The sequence below is a fragment of the Cryptomeria japonica genome, chromosome 8 (assembly GCF_030272615.1).
Source record: "Cryptomeria japonica chromosome 8, Sugi_1.0, whole genome shotgun sequence".
Taxonomy (NCBI): domain Eukaryota; kingdom Viridiplantae; phylum Streptophyta; class Pinopsida; order Cupressales; family Cupressaceae; genus Cryptomeria; species Cryptomeria japonica.
In genome coordinates, this window is record NC_081412.1 from 535,622,600 (window position 1) to 535,646,394 (window position 23,795).

The 23,795-nt window shown below is 37.7% G+C and overlaps 1 protein-coding gene across 1 annotated transcript in view; it reads left to right on the top strand.

Moving 5' to 3' along the window:
* LOC131027672 (histidine--tRNA ligase, chloroplastic/mitochondrial) overlaps positions 1 to 23,795 on the top strand; it is a 118,285-nt gene that overhangs the window by 41,978 nt on the left and 52,512 nt on the right. Inside the window, exons 6-7 of the mRNA XM_057957753.2 lie at positions 2,274 to 2,366; positions 23,130 to 23,204. Of these exons, the coding sequence (XP_057813736.2) occupies positions 2,274 to 2,366; positions 23,130 to 23,204 (168 nt within the window). The remainder of the gene's footprint in view (positions 1 to 2,273; positions 2,367 to 23,129; positions 23,205 to 23,795) is intronic.

Genomic DNA, 23,795 nt, shown 5'->3' on the forward strand with positions numbered 1-23,795 from the left:
CAGAAAAAGTTGTGATATTTGGAGCCAAACAATCTGTGACTTTTAGTAGTAACTTGACACAATTTCAATAGGAAGAAAATTCATGATTTTGACTAGTTAAAATCCATGATATATCCTCTCAAACATTTAACCTTCAGCAAGAACTTACAAATTTTTTATTTCATCGTTGGGCATGGTGTGTGTGTATGTCTGAAATTTCCCTTAAGCTAGCTTTATCACAACTTTGATGCCAGTAAAATAAACCTATCTTATCTCACACAAAACTAATTCTAAAATATTCTAGTTTAAATATTCAAAATATGCCTAGAGAGGATCTAACAATAGAAACAAAAACAAATTTCAAAAGCTTTCTTTTTTATTTTTGCATTTTACTTATGCATTTTATTGTTGTATTTTTCCACAAGCTGACAAGATCACAACTCTGATACCATTGAAATAAACCTATCTTATCTCACAAAAAATTGTCTGAAATATTCTAGTTTTAATACTTAGAATATGACTAGGGAGGATCTAACAATAAAAACGAACACAAATTGTTATAGCTTTTTTCTTTTTGTGTTTGCATTTTACTTATGAAAGAGTACATACAACAGAGGTAACTACAAATTTAGACCACTCAGTGAGCATACCCAGTACAGGCGATTTCCTCTTGGAACTCTCAGAAAACTTGTCAATGTGCTAGCACACTTTAGTGAATCTTCATGACCAACTCTTGCCACTATCATTGTGGAACAATGATGGTTTCTGAATGTTTTTGTCCCCAAAACCTACTACGGATTGCGCCTATGGGTTTTTGTCCTAGATGCCAAATGTAGACTGTTGATTTCAGAATAAGGCTTGTTTGGAATTTGATTTCAAAAGTTAAGATTCTTTTTCCTCTCTAACGTCCTCTATATTTCGCAACACATGTCATCCCCAAATTTTGGAAATTAATGTTTGGTGCTTACCAATTGACATACAATTCCTATAATTCCAGGCAGTTAACTGATCAACTGCTGGAGACTTTTATTTAAATTAGAACTACAGAACTAGCCGATTACGCTGTTTAAGACTCAGTTGCCACATTAACTGACAGAACCACTCCTGAAACTGCGAACTAGGACTTGGTGAATGCAGTCTTGTCAAACTGCTTATTAATTAAATGTCTGCAGATTATTTTGGGACATTGTAAAGGCTAATCAACAGGTTGACATAAACCAGCAAGGTATAAATTTGCTCCTCAATTTTCAAGTTGCTCTTTGTAATGCTGAATTCTTCTTTTACTTATAGGGCATGATGCTTGGCAACAAAGGCACATGCCATTGTTTGGAATCTGGATAAATGGTGGAGCAATTAAAACCGTAATGAAAGAGATTCAAAGCTTTCAAGGGGCCTAGGGGCCTGGGAAGAAACTGTTGTTTAAATAAAAGGGTTATAGTTATCTGTTTTGATTGCGTTCCTGTCATTCTTACACAACATTTAATTTGTAAGCTGACTAATTTGACTTAGTCCTAGGTTGAACTGTTACCACCAGAGAATCATTGTAGTCTTACTTTTTCTATTATTTTGTTTGACAATTCAAATTATCTTATTGAGAATTGTTCAATACGTTATGCAGTTCACATACATCAAATGACCGACTGACCAAATTATTAGTGAAAAATAATTATGTTTGATAAGTTTTCATATCTAAATTTGAAAAAATTTAAATTTAGTTGTTAGGCAATCTACAGCCTGAAATGTGTATTGAAATAAACCAGTAAGGTGCAAGATTGGCTCTTCAAGGATGAAATTGGTTTTAACAATGCTTATGGTGATAGGAACTGTATACTTAATCAGTAATAAGAGTGTTGGTATGCCAAATAAGATACCTGGATGTGTTGCTTGAATAGATAGTGAAACAAGAATAAAAAGTAAAGGAAAGCTTTTCTGGCAACCTCAAGTTCCAAATTTTGTGTTTTGATCTTATTCTATTATTCTCGTTCAAGTTACAACTCCTTATTTGTATGCAATCTGAGCAATGTGGATTAGTTCCTGATAAACTGTTGCCAAAAAATGTTTATTTAAAACGGAAAACTCTGGCATTCAACATAATTTGTGATTTCAATTGTCTTCTGCCATCAACATAATGTGTTAAAAAATTATATTTGTACAATCTGAAGAACAAAATTTGTGATTTCCATTTGTCTTCTGCCATCAACATTGTATTATATATAGATGATCTAAAGATCATAAGATTATACAATGAATGCCTACAAAAATCTAAGTAGTGTTTCCTTCTTATTTTATTGCAGGCTGAAGCGGAACTCCTTTCTGCTATTGTCACATTCTTCAAGCAACTTGGAATAACAGCGTCAGATGTGGGAATCAAAGTTTCTAGTAGAAGGGTATGCCTGAAGAGAAGGCTTATAATTTAGAGCAAATCAATCTTGTAAGAATAGAAAGAAAAGATGTAATATGTTCAGTTAGTTTTTAGATCTTTGTTCTAATCTCCTAGTCAAAATTTCCGTAACTTTGGTTAAAGTACATTAAATCTTTCGCTTGAAACTTGGTTATGAACATAGTTGGAAAACTTGGAGTCAGTAGCCCAATATTTTGACTTGGACTTGTTACTCAGGAAAATTCTGGAAAAAGCTTGGCCAAAAAATAAAAATAACATAATTACACAAAAAAACAGAAAACAATGCATTTAGAGAACAAACATGTCTATTGAGATCATAATTGTCATAATTCAAAGATTACATGTCATATGACCCTAAAACACTCAAAATTTGAAATTTCAAAGTTTCAAAGTCAATCAATACATTATATTACTTTAAAATTATAGATAATATTTGATTAATTGTTGACAATAGAAATATTTCATAAACAACCAAATACATTATCCACCTTTTCCCCTCCTATTGTAACTTTCGAGCCTCAAACTAGAAGGTAAGTCAATATCAACATGAAGATTGATTGTTTCCTCAAATATGTCTATCTTTCTCCAATGCATCCACCTTTGCTGCTGCTGCTGTTACTCTCTCCAATTCAGCAAGATTTTTATTAATGAACATATCATCATGTGCTTCTTTGACTTTGACAGTCCAATCAACAAATTGATTGATGTCATCCAAGTCAATGGCATAAGGAGAAGGAGCTGGCACATTTTTGGTTCTAAGGCATAGGTTGTACTGGATAAAGACATGGTCATTGAGGTGCTCCTGGTCAACTTTTTTCTCTATTTGGTGTGAATGCTCTCAAATAGGCTCCAATTGCATTTACACCCAGAAACAATAAAAGGTTGGGACAAAATATTGATAGCTAGCCTTGAAAGATTTAGTGTGCCAACAACATAATTCTCCCACCACATATACATAAATAAAGCATTTCAATAAAAAATATACAAATTAAGTAAAAAGTTTAGAACTTAGAAGTTTTTACTTCTAGTATTAAGCTAAAATTTGAAGGATTATTATTTTTACTTGGTTTCTGGTTTTCCTCCTTTGAATGGCTTGAGCTGCATAAAAGAGCCTCCCCTTTGCACCCTTGTAGACTTCTAACTCATCAAGAAGTTTGTTGCTAGTGTCTTCATTTGTTGCCATCTTCTCAATGCATGAAGTAAAGCTTGGCATGACCTCATCGCCCTTAAATGTATTAATGAAGTAAAATCTTGGGTTTAGGTCATACACCAATGCAAATATTGGTTGGTGGAGTTGGGTCATCCATTTACAGTAGATGATGTGCCAAATAATGTCATATTTTATTTGCTACCACTATAGTAATGCAACATGCTCTTTTTCCAAGGCCTTGTCCATAGCCTGATAGAGGTAACTCATTGGCATGCCATCCACATCCATCAAATCCAAAACCTTGACCAAAGGCTTTGTCACCTAAAAAATTGATTTTTTTTTTAATAAAATTATCAGGAAATTAAAAAACAAGAACTAAAAATAGAAAAAAACGAGCAAATAAGTAATTCTCTATAAGACTAATGTTTGTAATTGTTTTACTTACCTTGAGTACCTCTTTTGATTTTTTTATGAACACCTCTTGAAAATAGTTTTTATGACCTCTTTAATTTTTCAGAATATGGAGAGTTCATCTAGGATTGTTCACAAACATTTGTTTGAGAGAAGGAATTGAGGCTAGAGTGCTTTGCAAAGTGGGAAAGTTGGTGGTAAATCTAGTCACCCCCAAATCCAAGTAATGTGCAACACAGGGGCTCCAACAAACAGTAGGATACCTCTCCTAAATAAGTTTCCTTGCAGCTACATATACGGCTGTGTTGTCTGTGACAATTTGGACAACATTCTTGACCCCAACCAACCTTTTGGATCACCACTTCCAACAGATAGCATAGAGTCATAACATTTTTTATTTTATGCAAGGGATTTATGGATTTAAAGAAACCAATATGCCACACAAAGCCACTAAAATATTAAGGAGATTCCTTTTTTTCAATCTATTGAACAAATAGTGGAATGCCTCTCCTAAGCAAGTCTCCCTGCAGCTGGATATACTGCTGCATTGTCTTTGGCAATTTTGTGAACATCCTCAACACAACCCAACCTTTTGGATCACCCCTCTTCTAACAAATAGAACAAAGTCTCAACATTTTTTATTTCATGCAAGACATCTATAGACTTAAAAAACACCGATATGCCTCTCAAAGCACAAAGTCTCAACATTTTTGATTTCGTGCAAGGCGTCAATGAACTTAAAGAACACCAATGTGATAATTGAAGCCACTAAAGTATTAAGGAGACTCCAATTTTTTCCATCTATCCTTCCATCTGATAAAATGCTAGTCCTTTCTCCACCATATTTATTCTGTAATTATCAATTACAACTTGTGTATTTTTCATGGCTTCCTCTAGTAATGGGCCATAGAAATTTTTAGCCATTGGAGTATTAAACCCCTTACTAGCAATTGCCAATGTATCCACCAACCCTTCCCAATATGGTTTGTTCACCACATTGAATGGTATATTGTTGTGTTGACGTGTATTTTGTACACAATCATACACAGAATAAAATACCGACAGGCATCTTATCCTCTCTTGAGAAAATAGTCTCTAACTGCTGAAGATCTGCAAAAAGGATCAGTTAGATAGACTCCAAGGTTCTTTTAGTGGGGTCTCCACGTGTGGACAAGCTTTTTAGTGGTATGATGTGATTTGCTGTTTCCTTCAAGGCGTCTTACGGATTCCAAAAGTTCGAAGGTTTTACTAATCTAAAAAGAACTTTCAAAAAATGGAAAAAGGACAGGGTTTAAGAGGTCTAATCTAGCCTAACCCTATGAACGACTTAGCATGAATGAGATTTGGCAAGACTCAACCAACTTCAATTTTGCCATAAGATAACAACTTAATTGAAATTAGTGCGATCTTCTAAGGTAATAATGGTATTCAATGCATCAAAGACCAAGGACACTACTACGAAGGTACATATCCTAGATGCGAAAATGCTTGAAGGTTAAGGACTCAAAATGTTTTCCAGTCGACCACGCAAGGCGTTCCTACAATCAGCAAGAAGCTAGTGGTTTGGATTGCGAATCCTACCAAATATCAAATCTCACACTTAGCCTTTCAAATTAACAAACTACTTTGATTGAGCGTGATTCAAGTACATCCAACAACCATGAAGATAACTTAAGAAATTTGCAACAAAACACCATAACTTCAATATTTTATTGATTTCCAAGTCATCATATACAACAATTGCTTGAACTTCTCTCTTCAAGACTCAATCTTGCTACAAAATAAAAATTGCTTACAACTCTAATTTCTCAACTCTATTCTCTATTTTTCTATTGACTATTCTGTTACAAATGAAATGAAAAATGGGGGTATAAATAGCATCCCCAGTTACAATGAAAGGTCCAGATTGAAAGTAAATCAATGGACAAGATCATGACACCTAAACCCTAATTAGGGTTTGTTACAAATGACCTCCCTTTTACTGAACAATATTAAATACATAGCCGAATATTAAATTTGGCACAAAAATCTAGGAGGTATCAACCAATGAGAAATAAGATGTCATGTCATCTGTAACAACCTTTCATCTAGAATCTTATTCCCTTTCCAATTTTCTTTCTTAGCATATGCAATGAATTTTGTCACGATTCCTTCGATTTCTGTGCTTGGAATCTCGGGAAGATTCTTGATACTCTCTTCTAAGTGGATAACCTGATCAAATGCATCTAGAAGAGCTGTGTCCCAAGTAGGTTCAAGTTCCTTTGTTCTATCAATCAGGAGCATGGTGGCATACATCTGATCATACTGCTCATCTGTAACATCTGCGTCCTTGCAAAAGATGATCTTGATTCTATCTTCAAATTCTTGTAAATCCACATCTGTCTCGACCTCGATCCTTCTGCCAAGAATGGTACGAAGTACCTCAAATACTCTGTCCTGGATCGGATTGATCACCTCCTCAACTTGACCACATCTAATACTGATGTCCTCAAAGAGAACACTCTTTATATGGAGTAAGGTTGACCACTGAAACAAACTGTGAGAATCGCCTTCCAAGATCTTCTCTTGTGCTAAAATTCTTCTGGATGTATGTCTTATAACTTTCAAGACAGGAATGACAACGTCCTTGGTATGGGCAAATGCAGCTACTGTTGCCATCAATCTGTGGATTATCTCAAGAACTTGGATAGCCTGGTGGGTGATCTTCGACATCCTTGTAATAAACTCAATGGCCACCGTGTGAGATCTATCCATCCAATTACATGTACGCTGGACCATATTCTTGAATCTTTCTGCTTCATTGATTGATTGAAGGGGCAATGCCTGCAATGGTGATCTAACTGGATCCTGACGTCCCAAAGGTTCATTGATGTGACTGAAATATGTTCTCCATGCACCGACCTCTCTCTCAAGCTTTCTATTCTTTTCTACTTCTTCTCTAAACTTATCCTTCAGTGCCTCAAATGTGTCGGTGGCATCATCTAGAGTCTGCTCTGCTGTGGATGGTCCTAACTCAATAGTCTGTATATGATAGTCCTCTGCTAGGATCTCACCCTCATATTTGTCTGCCGCCGGTGTAGCTATCTGCAGTTTTCTAGATCCAGTCTCATCTCGAATCATCTTGGACATCTTTGTAGCCTTCTTCTTCTCTGTTGTCATATGTGAGCGTCCAACAAGGCTCTCTAGATCGATTGCACTGTCCTCGTCCTCAATTACGATCACCTTAGTCAATCTTTCCTTCAACCAATCTGGGATATTTGATCTTGTCTCTTGAACTTGAATTTCTTTGTGTACTACTTCTTCTTGTCTGGGAGGAGATGTTACTTCATTATCATTATCTAAATCATAGTCTTGGAGAGATCCATCGGATGAAACATGCTGTGCCTGTTCTTCCTCCTGTCTATCATTCTGTACCATCGATTCCATGGATTCTTCCACTCGAACTGTTCTATCTTCTGGCTTGGAAGAAGTACCTGGTGTTTGATCTTTGTTGGCACCTTGCTTTTTCTTGGAAGGCTCTTTCTTTTCTGATCTTTCCTTTCTCTTTGAACCTCTGGGATGGAGATTGCCCTCACTGGCACATCGAAGGTTACCTTCACCTGAATTCCTAGGATTGGGATTGCCTTCACTCACACTTGCTCCACCTTCGGCTGGCTTTTCTTCCAAAGTAAAAGACATGGCTATGCCTTGTTCTCTCAACTTCTGATGTTGAATGTCTACCCATCTGCGAGTACAAGACAAGACTGGTGCCATCAAATCATCTAAATCCACGGCTTCGGGCTCATTCCAATTCAAACTTATTGTTTTGCTTTCTCTATCATATGAAGATTGGATGTGCCTGCCGTTGTCCTGAGCTTGGTCGGCTACTCTGTAAATCTTACATTTCCTGATGAAATCCAAAGGCAATCTAGAATGTATCTTACGTTTCACTTCGAGATCATCTAGGAGATTCATCATAAAATCTTCAATCTGGTACTCATGTCTAAATCTTCTACCGACTGTCTCCTCTAAATGTCCATGAGGATCAAAACTATTCCTCCAAGCAAAAGATGAAAAAGGATACAAGGCTAACTCCCTCTCTGCGTCATCCATGGCTGAGACATTGGGACATACCTCAACTGAATTACCCAAAATAATAGGTACCTGAACTCCATTCTGATGTCTGTGTCTGAATGCCTTCACATATGCTGCCAACTGCCTTGTTACTTCAAGTAACACAATCCTGTCTGTCGGGTATCTCGGCAACATGTATGGAGGTAAAGGACATCCATACACTCTAATGTAAGTGAACTTGGGAAACTGAATGAACCAAGCACCGTACCTCTTGATTAACTCCTGGGCATCCTGAGATAATCTGTTGTGAATCCCTCCTTGCAACGTCCTTGTGATGTTCATCGTGAAAGTATCATTGATTAACTTGTAGTTCTTCCCTGGTGGATGATGCAAGTAGGTATAGGATTCGCAAACTCTGACCTCGCCGGGTCCTCTTCCAATCACTCCTCTGTGAGGTAGTCCTGCGTACTCAACGCTCCTGATTAAGGCATAGATGACATATGAACTCATGTGGAAGGACTTAGTAGCCCTGAGTCTTCTCAACTGTACGTCTAAGCAATGGCTAATTATCCTAGCCCAATGTATTGTACCCTTTCCTTGAACAATCACCTGGATGAAATAAAACATCCATTTCTCAAAATAGAAGGCATGAGGTGCTCCTGTAACTCTGTTGAGCATGGTAATCAAATCTCTGTACTCCTCTTGGAAATCGATCCGGTGTGGTGTGTTCGGTACTTTGCTCAGACGGGGACGACTCTTGAGTAGCCAGTTCTTGTTGATTATGCTTAAGCAGGCATCTGGATCATCATCGTACACTGATCTGGCTCCTTCAATGCTCTTGTATATCATGTCCCTGTGCTCTGGAAGATGGAAGGCTTCACTTATGGCTTCCTCTGAAAGGTACGCCAAAATGTTTCCCTCATTGGACACAATTGTCCTGGACTGTGGATTGTAATGACGGGCACACTCGATCATCAACTCGTGGCACTGAATAGCTGGAGGAAAACCGGCCGCCTTGATAATGCCACTCTCTATTATTCTCCGGGCGACAGGTGATGGCTTGCCGATGTAAGGGACCTCTCGGAACTTCTTCGTGCTAAAGTTCCCCAAGTTTGTATCTCCAATGTTGCTCCACTTGGACACGATCTTGGTCTCCACTTCTTCAGTCTTCTGATCTTCTTTCATGAGAGCCGAGCGACTGGTGGATGCTCCCGCCTTTGGGGTTGCCATACCTACACAACATTTCATTATAAGAAATAGATTTTGCAATAAATAACGTGGATAAGAGAGATAGATTTTTAGGAAACCTCATGATAAGTCCCTAGAATTATCATTTCCTAAAATACAACGATTGAGCTAAGAGATTTAAAATTCAAAATTTGAAATATGACGATGAAGGAATAAAACAATAATAATCAAATCGCCATACCTCGATAGAGAGCTAACTCTAGAATGCAAAAACAAAATTTGCCTAGGCAAAATTGAGGTATAAAGATAATCTTCAATATGATCCCCTCAAATTTGATTTCGCCACCTCTGGAGAGAATGTGATCTTCAATTTCGCACAAATAAATCACCAAGTCCTTAGCAAATTCGCCTTAGGCGTGGTCTTGGATGGATCTTCAAATTCGCTCTACCTTTGATCTTCAATGCAATTCGCACCTCTTCCAACACACTTCGCACGCCTCACACCACCTTGGGAATGTCTACGCCACCATGGTTTGAAGTCGCACTACCTTTGGAATGTCTAAGCGCGCCACCCTTGGTCTTCAATGCAATTCGCACCACCTTTGGAGTGTCTTCGCCACCTTGGATAAATGAAACTCGCACTATATTCGCCTCTTGGTAACTCGCATAAAGGAAGGTAAAAATAATGATGTAGAAAATGATAATTCTACCCCCCTTATATAGCGCTTGCATCCTTTACCCCTTAGGCCGACTTAATAAAAACAAAACCATTTTTTAAATGATTTGCAATGAAATAACAAGGCCGACCTCTATATATGAGCGCTCAAATCGATTTTTTTATTAATTAATTAATTAATTACTAATGCCTTGCGTTTTTTAATTGCAAATTTCGATTTTTAAATAAGGCAAAAATAATTAATAAATGTTAACGCCATATTAAATGCCAATAAAAAATGGATTTTCAATTTTTTAAATTGATTTAGCATTTAAAGTAAATTCGAATTGTTTAATTTGGCGCCAAAAAATATGTAAATAGAGGGACGTACCTCATCGCTCTGGTCCCTTGAAGAGGGACAGGAGCGATTCACCATCTTTGGCATGATTCTTGCGTTTTCGACGTTTAATTCCTTCATTTCCACGTCCCAAATCGATCATCTGGTGGTCTTTCGAACTTGAATTTCTTCCTTGTGCGAGCAAGTGCATCCTATGACCATTATCGCCCTGGTCCCTTGGAGAGGGACAGGAGCGATCTCCATGTTTTTATGTTCATCTTGTATCTTTGACCTTCGAAATATCATTGCTTGTGTCCTTTGCGCTTATTCCCATTCGCTTTCATCATATGTTTGGACGAATTAAAGGGACCATCGCCCTTGTCCCTTGGAGAGGGACAGGAGCGATCCATTATTTCTCCTTGATCTTGGCGACTTTTAAACTTCGATCTCTTTTGTAATGTCTCCCCGACGATGTCCTTCGCATTTCCTATCCTCATTTCGCCTTGAACTTTGAAGGAACGTGAGTGTTTTGATAGGATCGCCTTGGTCCTTGTCCAAAGGACAGGAGCGATGGGAGACTTTTACCTTGATTAGCAATGTTTTGACGTTTAAAACTCTTGCAAATTATCTTCAAACGATGTCTTGGAGCATATGTAACCTTGTGTACCTTTGTCTTTACGTAAATCTTGCATGGATTAATCTAATATATCAATATCGCTCTAGTCCCTTCCTGAGGGACAGGAGCGAAGTTCATCATAACATGTTTGTTCTTGTTTGTACCAACTTGCAATTATCGTCATTGCGTGGAATGATGTCCTTTCGACCCTCTTGGTAACTTGAAACTTGTTTGCCTTTTGAAATTTACGCCATTATGTAGATATCGCTCTGGTCCCTTGGAGAGGGACAGGAGCGATCTAGGTCTTTAGAGTGCAAATCCTTCCATGTGATGACCTTTGCAACGTTGCGCTTGATGGAAATGCCTTGAAATGTCCTCGCCACCCTTCGTCCTAACTTGGATCGGCCTTGAACCTTGGAGGGACGACCTTGAACTCTGGAGGGACGCATCATCACCATTGTATCGCCCTGGTCCCTTGGAGAGGGACAGGAGCGATCCTTCCCTTGTGGCTTTCATCTCACTTTGCCATGCGCTAAGTTTATATTCAACGGATTCGTCCTTCTTTACTCTATCCGCCCATGCCTTGGCACCATTTGTAACTTTGCAAGAAAAGCAATTATATCAAGAATCGCTCTGGTCCCTTCCTGAGGGACAGGAGCGAACTAGGCATTTAGCACTGGTATGAACGTCCAAAAATCTTCAATTTATATTCAATGCATTCATCTCATGTTTTCCCTTGTTTTTGAACGTAAACTTGCCTCGACCCTTGTCTGGATTTTGCAAAATGGAGGAAATCGCTCTGGTCCCTAGGAGAGGGACGAGAGCTACAAGGTACCTCGCCCTGGTCCCTTGGAGAGGGACAGGAGCGATTTAGTCAATATAGGTCATTTTCCTTCGTTTTTTGCATCTCAAATTATATTCATTTGGCAAAGTATCTTCCTTCGGACGTCCTCAAATCATTAAGTTTTCAAAATCTTGCAAGGATAAGGCGAAATTTGAATTGTAGCTCCGGTCCTTCACTGAGGGACAGGGGCGATTTTGCTCCTGGAGGCATTTCTGTGCTCATGAAAATCTTCAATTTATATTCAAATGAAAGATCTTGTCGTTCTCTATCATTTCAAACGTAAAATTTGTCTGGACTCTGTAGGGACGATGAGATATTTGAAATTGAGCTCCCGTCCTTCACTGAGGGACAGGAGCGATTTTGCTCCTACAGGCCAAAATAACAAGATTTTTCACATTTTAACACTTCACGAGGCAAAAACAAATCAATTCCGATGCCCAGGATCAAACTTCAAAAAAGTCAAAATTTGGTCAAAATATTCAGGCAGACAAAAATTCATATTGACGGTCATCATTTAGACAAGTTTAAGCTCTGCATGAACATTCTAATTGAAAATTAGACCATTTTGGCGAAATCATTGCATTCAAAATTTGCATTCCAGAAAAGAAGCTCAAAAGGCTCTCAAAAACGACTGGATTTTGGCTTGAAAAGGCGAGATTTAAAACCCTAAGGCTTAGCCCTAAATCCAGACAACTAACTAACTAACAAAACCCTAAAAACCAAAAGCGAAAACGAGCGAAAAACAAGCAAAAAGAGGGGGTCCCCATTTGCGATGGGGCGATGTGTGAAATGGTCACAACATCTGGCGACACCACTGAGAAATGTTGCAAAACATTTGGGAATCAATCTTTCTAAAGGAAGACTCAGAAAACCTCCCTCAACAAATCCAGGAGTTAAGAAACACTTACAAGAAGAGACCATCATATTGAGACAAAGTATCAAGTCCACAGTTACCCATGTGTGTGCAAATGCGTTAATTCCCCTCAACAAGACAATCATGATCTTCAGGTTCCCCTGTGATAAGCTACGTAGTTTGTCTAAACTCCAAAAGCATCCTGGATAGAGCCTCGCTGCCAGTCAGACGTCCATAGTCCCGACGAGGTTATCGCCGCAAGCTCACGAACATTGCTCCATTGCCAGTCAGGCGTCTATAGCCCCGATGGAGTTACTCGTAAATTCCCTTTAGCCAATTTGATATTTCCTTTTAGCTCATTTTTTTTTTTGATTTTCTCATTTTTTCAACTTTTCTTTTGATACTGCTTTTCAGTTCTGTCAATTCTTTGGCTCGTGAGTAGTGAAACTCACTAGGGTTTGAGGATTGCGGTGGCGCTGAAGCTAGACTTTAGATTTTTCACTGATCACAGCTTCGCCTGTAAACCATAATGACTCGGAGATTATAAATATGTGAAAATATAATAACTGAAGGACAGAATACGTGAGTTCAATAAGCTAACCTACTTCAATGCAAATACGTCCTGACTCAAAGCTTCATTAAAAGAAACTCCCTTGGTAATTCCAAAAGACCTCATGATTTTCCAAATGCATCCAACATCCTAGCAGGAAGTTAGAGCGTTATATAACAAAATCACCCAATGTCAAATGGATACCCCTCAGGACAAAAACAACTAACCTAAAAAAACAAAAGCACCTAAACTAAGAAAAACAAAAGGCAAACCAACGCGAGAAAAACAAACAAACGGAAAACGACGAAAGCAAACTAAACTAGCTATGTACAAGGGAAGGCCTTGGCATTTTAGGATTGGAAATAGTGTTTGAGATATCTCCCATTGACAGGCAACGGAATGTCCTCTCCAGTTAAAGTCTGCAACCTAAATGCATTTTCTCCCAATATCTCTGAAATTTGATAAGGACCTTTCCAAAGCTTATCAAACTTATCATGTTCTCCTCTTTTCTCATGCGCTTTGTCCCAATACAGGACGAGATCCGAAATTCGGAACGCCTTGACTCTTGCTTGTCGATCAAACCATCTCTTCACCACTCCTTGATGTTTAGCAAAGTTATCCAGTGCTTGATCTCTTTTCTCTTCTAGGTTCATCAACTGTGTCAACTTGGCCTGTACTGCATCAGTGTCTTCCATGTACTCCTGAATGAATCTCAAGGTTGGAATCCTGAGTTGCATGGGGAAGACTGGGTCTTGGCCATAAACTAGAAAATAAGGCGAAATACCTAATGCGTTCTTTGTTCTGATTCTGTCTGCCCATAAGGCAAATCTCAACTGGGTGTGCCATTCTCTTGGACTTCTCTCTAATAATTTCTTGATAACACTGAGCAAATTTTTGTTTGTGGATTCTGCTAATCCATTACCCTGAGGATAATAATTTGATGAAAACTTGAGGGTTATCCCGTACTCAAAAGCCCAATTTGAGAATCTCAATGATGTGAATGCCGATCCATTGTCGCAAACCAACGCATAAGGGCATCCAAACCTTGTGATTATGTTCTCCTCTAGAAACTTGATTACAACTTCAGTAGAACAAACCTTAAGTACCTGTGCCTCTGACCATCTGGTACAATAATCTGTAGCTGTAATGATGTACTTGTGTTGTGCTGAGGATGCGGGGTTGATAACACCAATAAAGTCCATTCCCCATTTAGCAAATGGTCTGGCTTCAATCACTGGATTTAGTGGCATGGCAGGATTTCTTTCTCTAATAGCTGCGACTTGACATGTGTGGCAAGTCTTAATGTGATTGAATGTATCTTTAAAAAGCGTAGGCCAGTAATATCCTGCTCTTAGGATCTGGTGAGCTGTGGCGAGGTTGGCTCCATGTCCGGTTCCAAACTTGGAATGGAAATGTTCAATTATCTGCTTTGCTTCGTCTTTGCCAACACATCTCAGGTATACTCCTTCATAGTTTTTCCGGTATAGGACAGATCCTTGAAGCACGTAATGTTGACACTTTAGTCTTAATGCTCTCTTTTGTGTAGGTGCCATATGAGCGGGACATCTGTGATTGAGCAAATATGTCACAATGTCTTTGTACCATTCATCAGGCGTGACATCTTCTAATTCATAAATTTGTTGGACTAATCCTGGCCCATCTATTGCCAATGTCTGCGCCAAGGCTTGTCCTCGGACAAGTTTCATGGGCTGAATCTCAATGTCAAATTCTTGGATAATGGCGACCCACTTTCCTCTTCTCTCTCCTAATTCATTTTGCATGAGCAGAGTCTTGACTGCCGCATCAGGCACTATTGCATAAATCTTGGCTCTCAGGAGGTAATGTCTGAATTTCTTAACTGCCTTTACTAATGCGTATGCTTGCTTTTCAACATTTGGATATCTTAATTCTGCATCTTTCAACGGGGTGCTCATGAAAGCAATGGGATTTTCATCCCTCTCTTCACTTCTTTGGGTGAGAATGGCGGCACAAGTGTAATCAGAAGCGAAGGAATATAAATAAAATGGTTTGAGATAATCAGGACTAATCAAAACTGGCGCCTCCATGATTGCGGTCTTTATTTCTTCAAATGCCCTTTTGGCTTGTGGAGTCCACTCAACCTTTGCATCTTTCTTTAACATTTCATTCAATGGTCTGACAATCTCGGCAAATCCGGTAATGAATTTTCGGACGAAGTTGATTTTGCCGAAAAATGATTTGAGCTCTTTCTTGCTTGCTGGCAAATTGATAGTAGATATGGCCTTCACCCTTTCAGGATCAATAGATATTCCTTTCTCTGAAATGACATGTCCTAAAAGCTTTCCTTCTGTGACTCCAAATATGCATTTCTTCGGATTAAGGGAGACACCGTATCTTCTACATCTTTGGAAGACTCTTCTCAAATCGTCCACATGATCTTCTCTCTGTCTAGAGAAAACTGTGATATCATCCATATATATAATAATGCTTTTACCAATTAAATCTCTGAAAGCGATGTCCATAGCTCTCTGGAATGTGGCCCCGGCGTTTATGAGTCCAAAAGGCATTCTCTTATAGGCAAATGTTCCCCATTTGGTGGTGAAAGCAGTCTTTATTCGATCTTCAGGTTCGACTAGGACTTGATTGTATCCTGAATATCCGTCTAGGAAGGACATCATCTGCGATCCATTGACGATCTGCAATACTTCATCTAATGATGGGAGCGGATAGTTATCTTTCTCTGACGCTCTATTAAGATTTCTGAAATCCACACACAATCTGATCTCTCCATTTTTCTTTCTAACAGGCACCAGGTTGGCGACCCACGTCGAATGTCTTACTGGGAAGATGATTTTAGCTGTGAGTAACTTTTTCACTTCTTGGTATATCAGCGGTTCTAACAAAGGGTTGACGGGTCTTTGTCTTTGCCTGAATGGCTTGCTTCCTGGTTTCAACGGGATTGTGTGAGTGATAATCGTAGTGTCGTAGGTCTTGAGATCTTCATAGCTCCATGCAATGACATCTGGGAAGTCCCTCATGTTTTTTAGGATTCCTTCTTTTTCAATTGCTGTGCAGGACTTTCCAATGAAAACATTTTTAACTTGTGTCTCATCACCTAGATTGATCGCGTCACACATATTGCCTTCTACACTGTGATTCTTCTTTTCTTTCAACTTGTCAGGATCAAAAATCCTTTCTAATTCAACCATTCCTTTCGGAATAGTGTTTGTCTTTAAGTTCAGAACTCCTTCGGCATCGAACTCAGCTTCACCTACTTCATCTTCGTCTATGATCTGTGTTAAGAAGACGTCCGTGCTGGATAGGAAGTCTAAAATGTGCTTGTCGTCTTCGAAAACTTGGAAATTGGTAATGTTATCCGGGACTGAAGGAACTGATATTAACTCGATGGTAAACTTCTTTAATCCTTCCATTGCTAATGGAATCAATGAGCTCGCGGCCTGTGCAAGTGAATTGGCCACTTGATTTTGATGTCTATAAATTGAATTGATATTGAAAGCATCAAAACTTTCCATTAGATCCCAGACTCGATTTCTATACTTAGTTAGCCTTTTGTCATGGCAAACATATTGCTTCCTGATTTGCCTTATTGCGATTTCTGAGTCTCCGTATACTTGCAGTATCTTTGCCCCCTTTTGGATGGCTAACAGTAATCCATGAACCAAAGATTCATATTCTGCTACGTTGTTGGTGCAAGGGAACTGCAATCTGTGAGCGGCAAGGTATGTTTCTCCTTTAGGACTAATTAATTCATATCCAGCTCCGGATCCTTGTTTGGACTTTGAACCGTCGAATCTTAATGTCCATATCTGATTTTCTTGATTGTCTGTTTCTAGACTTTCATGACTTTCATTTGTTGTATCGGACGAAGCTTCATCTTCTACAGAACTCTCGGTGTCTGTAGAGCTTTCATTCTCTGAATCTTGAGCTTCCTCTACAATTAGTGTCTGCGGGATTCTTTTGTTTACTTGCTCCAATGCGGTCTGGCATAAAGCACAAGATAATTCTGAGTGGACGGCATTGTGAATTCTACACCAATTCGGAAGAAGCAACTCTCGAACGGATGCTAGATTGCCAAGTTGCACACTTTGCTGGATGTTTCTTTGTACAAATCTTCTGAAGTTTTCAAACATCCCTTCGTCCTCTTGGTCGGATCCTTGATCGCTTTCAATGACGATCTCAGTTGACTCCATGACCTCTTGTTGGGTATTCTCATCTTGTATATCTTGTATCATCAAGATCTCCTCTACTTTTGGTTTATATGTTCCTAGGTCGGATTCTAAAAATAGAACTTCGTTGTCCTCTCCATATTCAGTTATCATCAATCTCAACCTTGGGGTGCTATCAATTTTAATCTGGTTTGGAACTCCTCTCCATGGTAGCCACATGTGTGCGAAATCGGTCGATACATATCCATTCAATTTTCGGGACCAATCTCGACTCAGGAGCATTCCATATGAATCTGGAATATCCACTACTGATATATCTATAAAATTCTGGACCCTTGGGTCTGCGGCCAATTGCATGTGAATATTGTTCAATTCTCCCATGACTGGAACTTCTGTCTTGTCAAGCTGAGTGACTTTGGGTTGTCTTTGTGTGCATCAGCTGCAATTCTGGGAGATGACAGTCTTTGGAATATTGTGTCCAGGGAGGACATGATTTTCTGATTGTTTATCCATGACAGGCTATCATCTGCAGCAGTTGAGAATTGTAACATCAATGTTTATATGAGCACTAAGGGCTTGAATGGTAGGGCAGCAAGCAGATGCTAGATTTAGCACATGGCATCATTGCTCCCAACTACACCCTGACAGGCTGCCTCACCTTCCACTATTTCTCACACATTGCATGCAATTTTGTGTGTTCTTGATGTGGTTGGATTATCTATTGAATAAAAAGATTGCAATCTCTTATAAAAGGTGTAGTCTATAAGAAAAGGTGTATGTATGAATAAAAGTGCGGTCTAAAACAGAAAAGAAAAGAAAATGAAGATGCATGATATTTTGCCTTCGTTTTGTTCAAAGGGATCGTTGATATGAGGGAGTAAGGGATCTCTGTATGATAAATATTAAAGAAAAGTAATCTAGAGTTGATTTGATTTGATTAAAATAAAAACGTATACCATAGCATATTTCTGTTTGATTTCTTAAGTGAGTGGAGTATTAAAGTAAAGTGTGGTAGGTTTTTCATTATTAGATTAATGTTGAGTGTGGATCAAAATATGTTTTAAGCATAAGTGGCCCCTCTTTATTGTGTGGAAGTCTTGTGGCCTATGGCATATGAACGAAGAGTGAATGAATAGTTGCGTGGTGTGCCTATATTATAAAAATATTTTGGTTGCAATTATTTGAGGTCTTTGCTTGATAATATTTGCATTGTGAAACAAAAGGAATTTTATGATAAGGTTAGAAATATAGCCACTATAATTATATAAAGCTTTGTTATTACTCGAGTCTTAGGAATCAATGGGGAAAAATTATAGCTTGTGGAGTCACAAAATACCTATGTTTCTTTGAGTTTCTTGGATGGGAGGATGCAGTTTGAGGGACAGCTAAAAATTTGATAATTTTTGTGGACAGCAGGGGAATAATAGTGGGATGGTTATTAAAGTAACTTAAAACAAAGTAAAAGCAACTGAAATTTTTAAAAAGCAAATGGAGCAGGCTGTCTATTCTGATAAAAGGGAATTTCCCCAGTTTCCGAGCTCCTGGGACATCTAGGACATCATCCAAATCCCTGGGATTAGGTTCCCATGGAACACTACAAAATAGTTAAATACTCACTATTTGTGAGTATTGTGAACTTGATCAAAATATGCTAAATAAAGAAGAAAAACTAGTTGATTATCCCACTGATATTGATAGAGGACATGAAAGAGGATTATGCTTATAAAATTTTCAGTTGCAAAATAACGGGTACTGGACGTATGGAATGTCAATTGGGTGCTAACACTTTGGAAGAGCTTAAACAACAAACATTAGAAGCTAGTTGGGTATTGTATCTTGAGAATCTCTTGTTTTGTGCCAAGTTGCATGAGGGAGTATCCATTTTTGAATACTTGTTGCAGTTAAAGGATCTTAGTGATCAATCATCAACTATTCAGAAAACAACCTATGATAATGATATATTGGCTTTGATCCATCATCCTATGGATCATTTGTTGAATCCTGCATTTGGGTTGCATTTGATTGCAGACACAAATGCTGGACTTGAGAAGTTATCAACTTTTCTTCTGTGAAAGGATCAGAGAAGGGAGCAAATGAAAGATACCACCTTGGTCAATGCAGAAAGTGCATTTTGTGTAAATATGAAGGGACAGGGAAAGTAAAACATGAGCCATCAATCAAATATTCTTTTGAAAAAGGTAAAGCATCTTACAAATAAAAAATAAGATGTTAGTATTTTAAGAAGCCTAGACATTCAAGAGAAATTGTCAGAAATGAAAGAGTGACTACGCATTTCAAAGGAGATGGAAGCATGCAATGTTGTTGAGAGTGATGATCAAGAGGTGATAGAATTTTATTACTTTTGTTGTACCTAGGAAGAGTCAACTAAGTCCATGGCATGATATTTTAACTTAGATGCATCCAGATGTTATGAATTTCATACAAACTGGTATGTGACTTTCGCTGGAGATAAGAGCAAAAGGGAAACTTCATCAGGTGACGGATGAACTCACTATGTTGAAGGGCATGGCAATGTTCATGTCACATTGAACAATACTGTGAGTTACAATGTTAAGAATGTTTGATATGTTCCAGAAATGAACAAAAACCTCTTGTTTGTTGGTGAAATAACAAAGAATCCTCATCTTCAATGAATTTTATGGCAACAAATGTATGGTCACGTTCATAATAACAATGTGATTATAGTTGGTGCTGGTGAGAAAGGATTATACAAACTTGTTGATCCCAATTCAGCAATTTCACATCCACTTGTAATGGAGAAGAACAATAGTGTACTTTGGCACAAGGTGTGGACATCTCAAGCATCAGTATCTTTCTACACTATGAAAGACTAACATGGCTCATGAATTGCCTTATACTGAAGATTATCAATATTTAATATTTATGTACATGAAATCAAATGATAAAGTAGAGCCAATCACAATATGAAACAAGAGAGATCTTAATATTGCTAATGAACACAAGCTATTTTAGGTATTTTGGGTTTCCAACCATTGGCACTCATCAATGGAGCTTATACTATGTTGCCAACAACAATTACTAGTTCTTCAACTTACAAATAAGTTGACAAGTTCATCAAGTTGATTAAAGACATTCAACATTAAGTTTAGACAATCCTTTGAAAGATCAATATTAATTATAAGCTGCGGAGACCAGCATCAGAAGCAACAACAATTCTAGGATGGTGATAGTGTATTACTCTACTTGTAAAAGGAATAGCTCATATGAACTTATGACAAGATGTGATACCTTTGCATGGTCCATACACCATCACTAGGAAGGTTGGAGATAACATCTTTGAGTTTAATCTTCTAACTTATCTTTCTTTTCATCAATTTTTATAGAAGGTTCTCGCATCATTATTTTCCATTGATGCAATAGAAAAGCTCTAAAGAGAGCTGAAATCAATCTTGATTGCAGTACATTGGAAGAACTTGATCAAGTCATTGATGCATGGTGAAACACATAAGAATTGAGTAATTCCACTCTGCTAGGTCATCAAACTTAGGTGCAAAAAAATTAAACAAGGCTCAGGTTGTAAAACAAATTCTCACCTTCTTTCTCAGCTTGCTGCAATGGAGATAGTATTTCTCAAGGAGGGGAGACTGAGACAAGAGGAACTTGGAACTTGTTTGTCTCACAATATCACATCAGTACATGAAAGTGAGTGCAGCATGAAGCATGGGCTTTGTCATTATCTCAATCACTTGTGGTCAAAACTGGTTAGGCTAACTCATCATATCTGGTATAATTGAGTGCCTGTAGTGTAAGCACAATTTCAAGCACTTATTCCGTGGTACTCCAAGACATAGTTAGAGCTTGGAATGTTAACCAGTGGATGGTAAGTAGTTGCTCTGCTTGTAAGCATCAAGCTATCTATTCATCCTCCGCACTTGTTTAACTATGTATAATAGCTATTCATCAAATAAATTTGTGGTTCTTAAGTTAATTTGTTATGGGGTTTTTTCCCATAAAAAATTGTAAATACAATGAAGTTCTTAACATACTCTTTGATCATCTCATCTCTTGTTTTCCCGAGTTTAGAGATCCTTCCTTTCATTCTAATTTTGGATTTCTAAGTAGTGCCTTGACATATTTTAAGATCTTCAGCATCATTTAGGATCCCAAACTTCCAATGTGCCAAAATTTCAAGGATAGATTGAGGACGTCCTCAATCTGCTGAAAACCTCCCATAGACATTCTAGCAATCCCCACACCAATAATCGTTTAGAAAAAAATGCAAAAACACATTTGTAAACTTCAAAAAAGTGTAGTTGGCATTTTCAAACAGTTACCATGATTATTAAAAACATATTAATCATATTTTCATATTTATAATTTCATTATTATTTTTTCAGCATTTCACTAAATTTTCATATTCAATTTTGAATGATCAATATTGCATGTTCATTGTTTAATGACATACATTTTAATGTTATGTGAATTCCAGCTCTCTCCATAATGTCAGTGATGTCAAAAAGTTTTTCATATATATTTATATAGTGAGGGATAATGTCTCCTTTTGTAAATGCCCTATTTTTTGCCCTGAATCAGAATTTCCAAGCTCATTGAAAGTGTAGTCCATAAAATAGATCTTTCCTACTAGGGTTAGGAACATAAACTTAATCATAAGATACCTCTAATTTATCAGAAAAATTCAACCATAGTGAAACTAGGATAAGGTGACTTGATAGGGTGCCCAAGAGATCCTCTACCCTAGGACCAAGAGCGGATATACCATCCCACTTGGCCTCATGTGGCCCTTTGCCCTCCACATGAAGTGGTGTACCTATTGAAGTGTCCTATAACCATTTCCCCTTCATCATGGCTGATTGTAGCATTTAAACAAATATATAAAGAATTTCACATTACAGCATTACGGAATATATATATATAAGAAATCATTTATTAATGCCATATTCCTAGACTGTATAGACATTGTTTAGAAGTGAGCAATCATAATTAAGATTCATTATGCTATATATATCACAAGAATTCCATACCAATTTACAGTTATAATATCAAACTGCTGTATGTCTGAATCTGTTATCAATATCAGATCTCATTCTCTTCCATGATGCTCTTTGAGTGCTCAAATGAGTTGTATATGTATTCCTCCAATGGTGATGAGAAGTCACGTCCCTTCCTATGGTTGTATCTGCTTGTGGCAAAGGCGGCTCTTCCTTGTTTGACCGCTGCCCTTTTGTAATTAATCACTTACCTTTTGTAACTAATGAAACGTCCCTTAGCCTTATTATGCTAACCAACCCGTATTAGCAAACCATTTTCACTAATAATGTGATTGCTGTTACCTAGGAGAGGAAATGATATATAAAAAGTGTTATGTTCCTCGACCATGAACATTAACCAGTCAATCCTTCCCCATTGCAGTCCTGTTTGAACTAAGTCTCCAGAAAATTGCGAAGTCTTGAATCAAGTCAATTTTCTCTTATCGATTATGTTTGTCATGGCGGGGGCATGATAAGCCCAGCCATACCACTATTCCTGAAAGTCAGAGAAACAAAGAAAATAATTCCTTTGTATCTCTTTTTTATATCAAGAATAGATGTAAGTTGAATGATCTTGTCTATTTCATGTTACTTTTTGCTTAATTTGTAATCTGAATATGTCGATATAGATATCAAAGCATTTTGCCATGCACGATTGGAAGTGATTCAACAATGTAGAACGTCTAATCTGTTTTTCATTTGATTTTATTGCATTTGGTTGCTTCAATTATTCTATCTTTACGCTGCCTGTGTGCTTTTGGTCACTATTTCTGTTAAACCAATCAAATTTGATTACTAATTGTAATTTAATTGTCTTAACCCATAGCAGCAAGTGTTAACTCATTTGTGTACTTTTACTCAACTTTTCCAGCATAAAGATATAAATTTTGTTTCAGGTTCTTCAAGCACTCTTGGACCGTTATTCTGTACCCACAGATTCATTTGCAGCTGTTTGTGTCATTGTTGACAAGGTTAGAATTCCTAAGCTCACTATTAATTTAGGAGATCAGTAATATGCTTGACAACTACCATGTAGCTGTAGGCTGTCTGTTGTTGTTAGCCAGTTAGCTGGATAAATTACTCTGTAAAAGTTATTAAACTATGTATTGTTGTCGTTTTTTTCTGAATCTCTTGTTGCTGAGAACTTGTTACTAAATTTATGCAAGAAATGGTTTCTTGGAGAACATATGCTTGTCATGTGATTCTTGTTCAAGACTATTGAAGAGTTAGCTGTCCTTTTCTAACATCCACAGGATCCCATTGGTGCATTCATATGTAGTAAGGCTCAAATAATGTCAAGATAATTGCTTATGAATGAGTATATCAATCATGTTTAAAAATTAGTGTGTGAGTAAATCTTAAGGAGAGCAAATGTTGCACAATATTTTATTCATTTAGAAAATGTACTGTATGATCCCTGAAAGTGATCAAAAATTATATAAGGACTGATTATTTTTCTTTTTCAAGTTTGAAAAAGCATCTCATAATAAAATGGATCAATAATGATGCCTATTGTCACAAAAGTTTGCACCCTTGCTAAGCTATCAACTTAGCAACCTTGT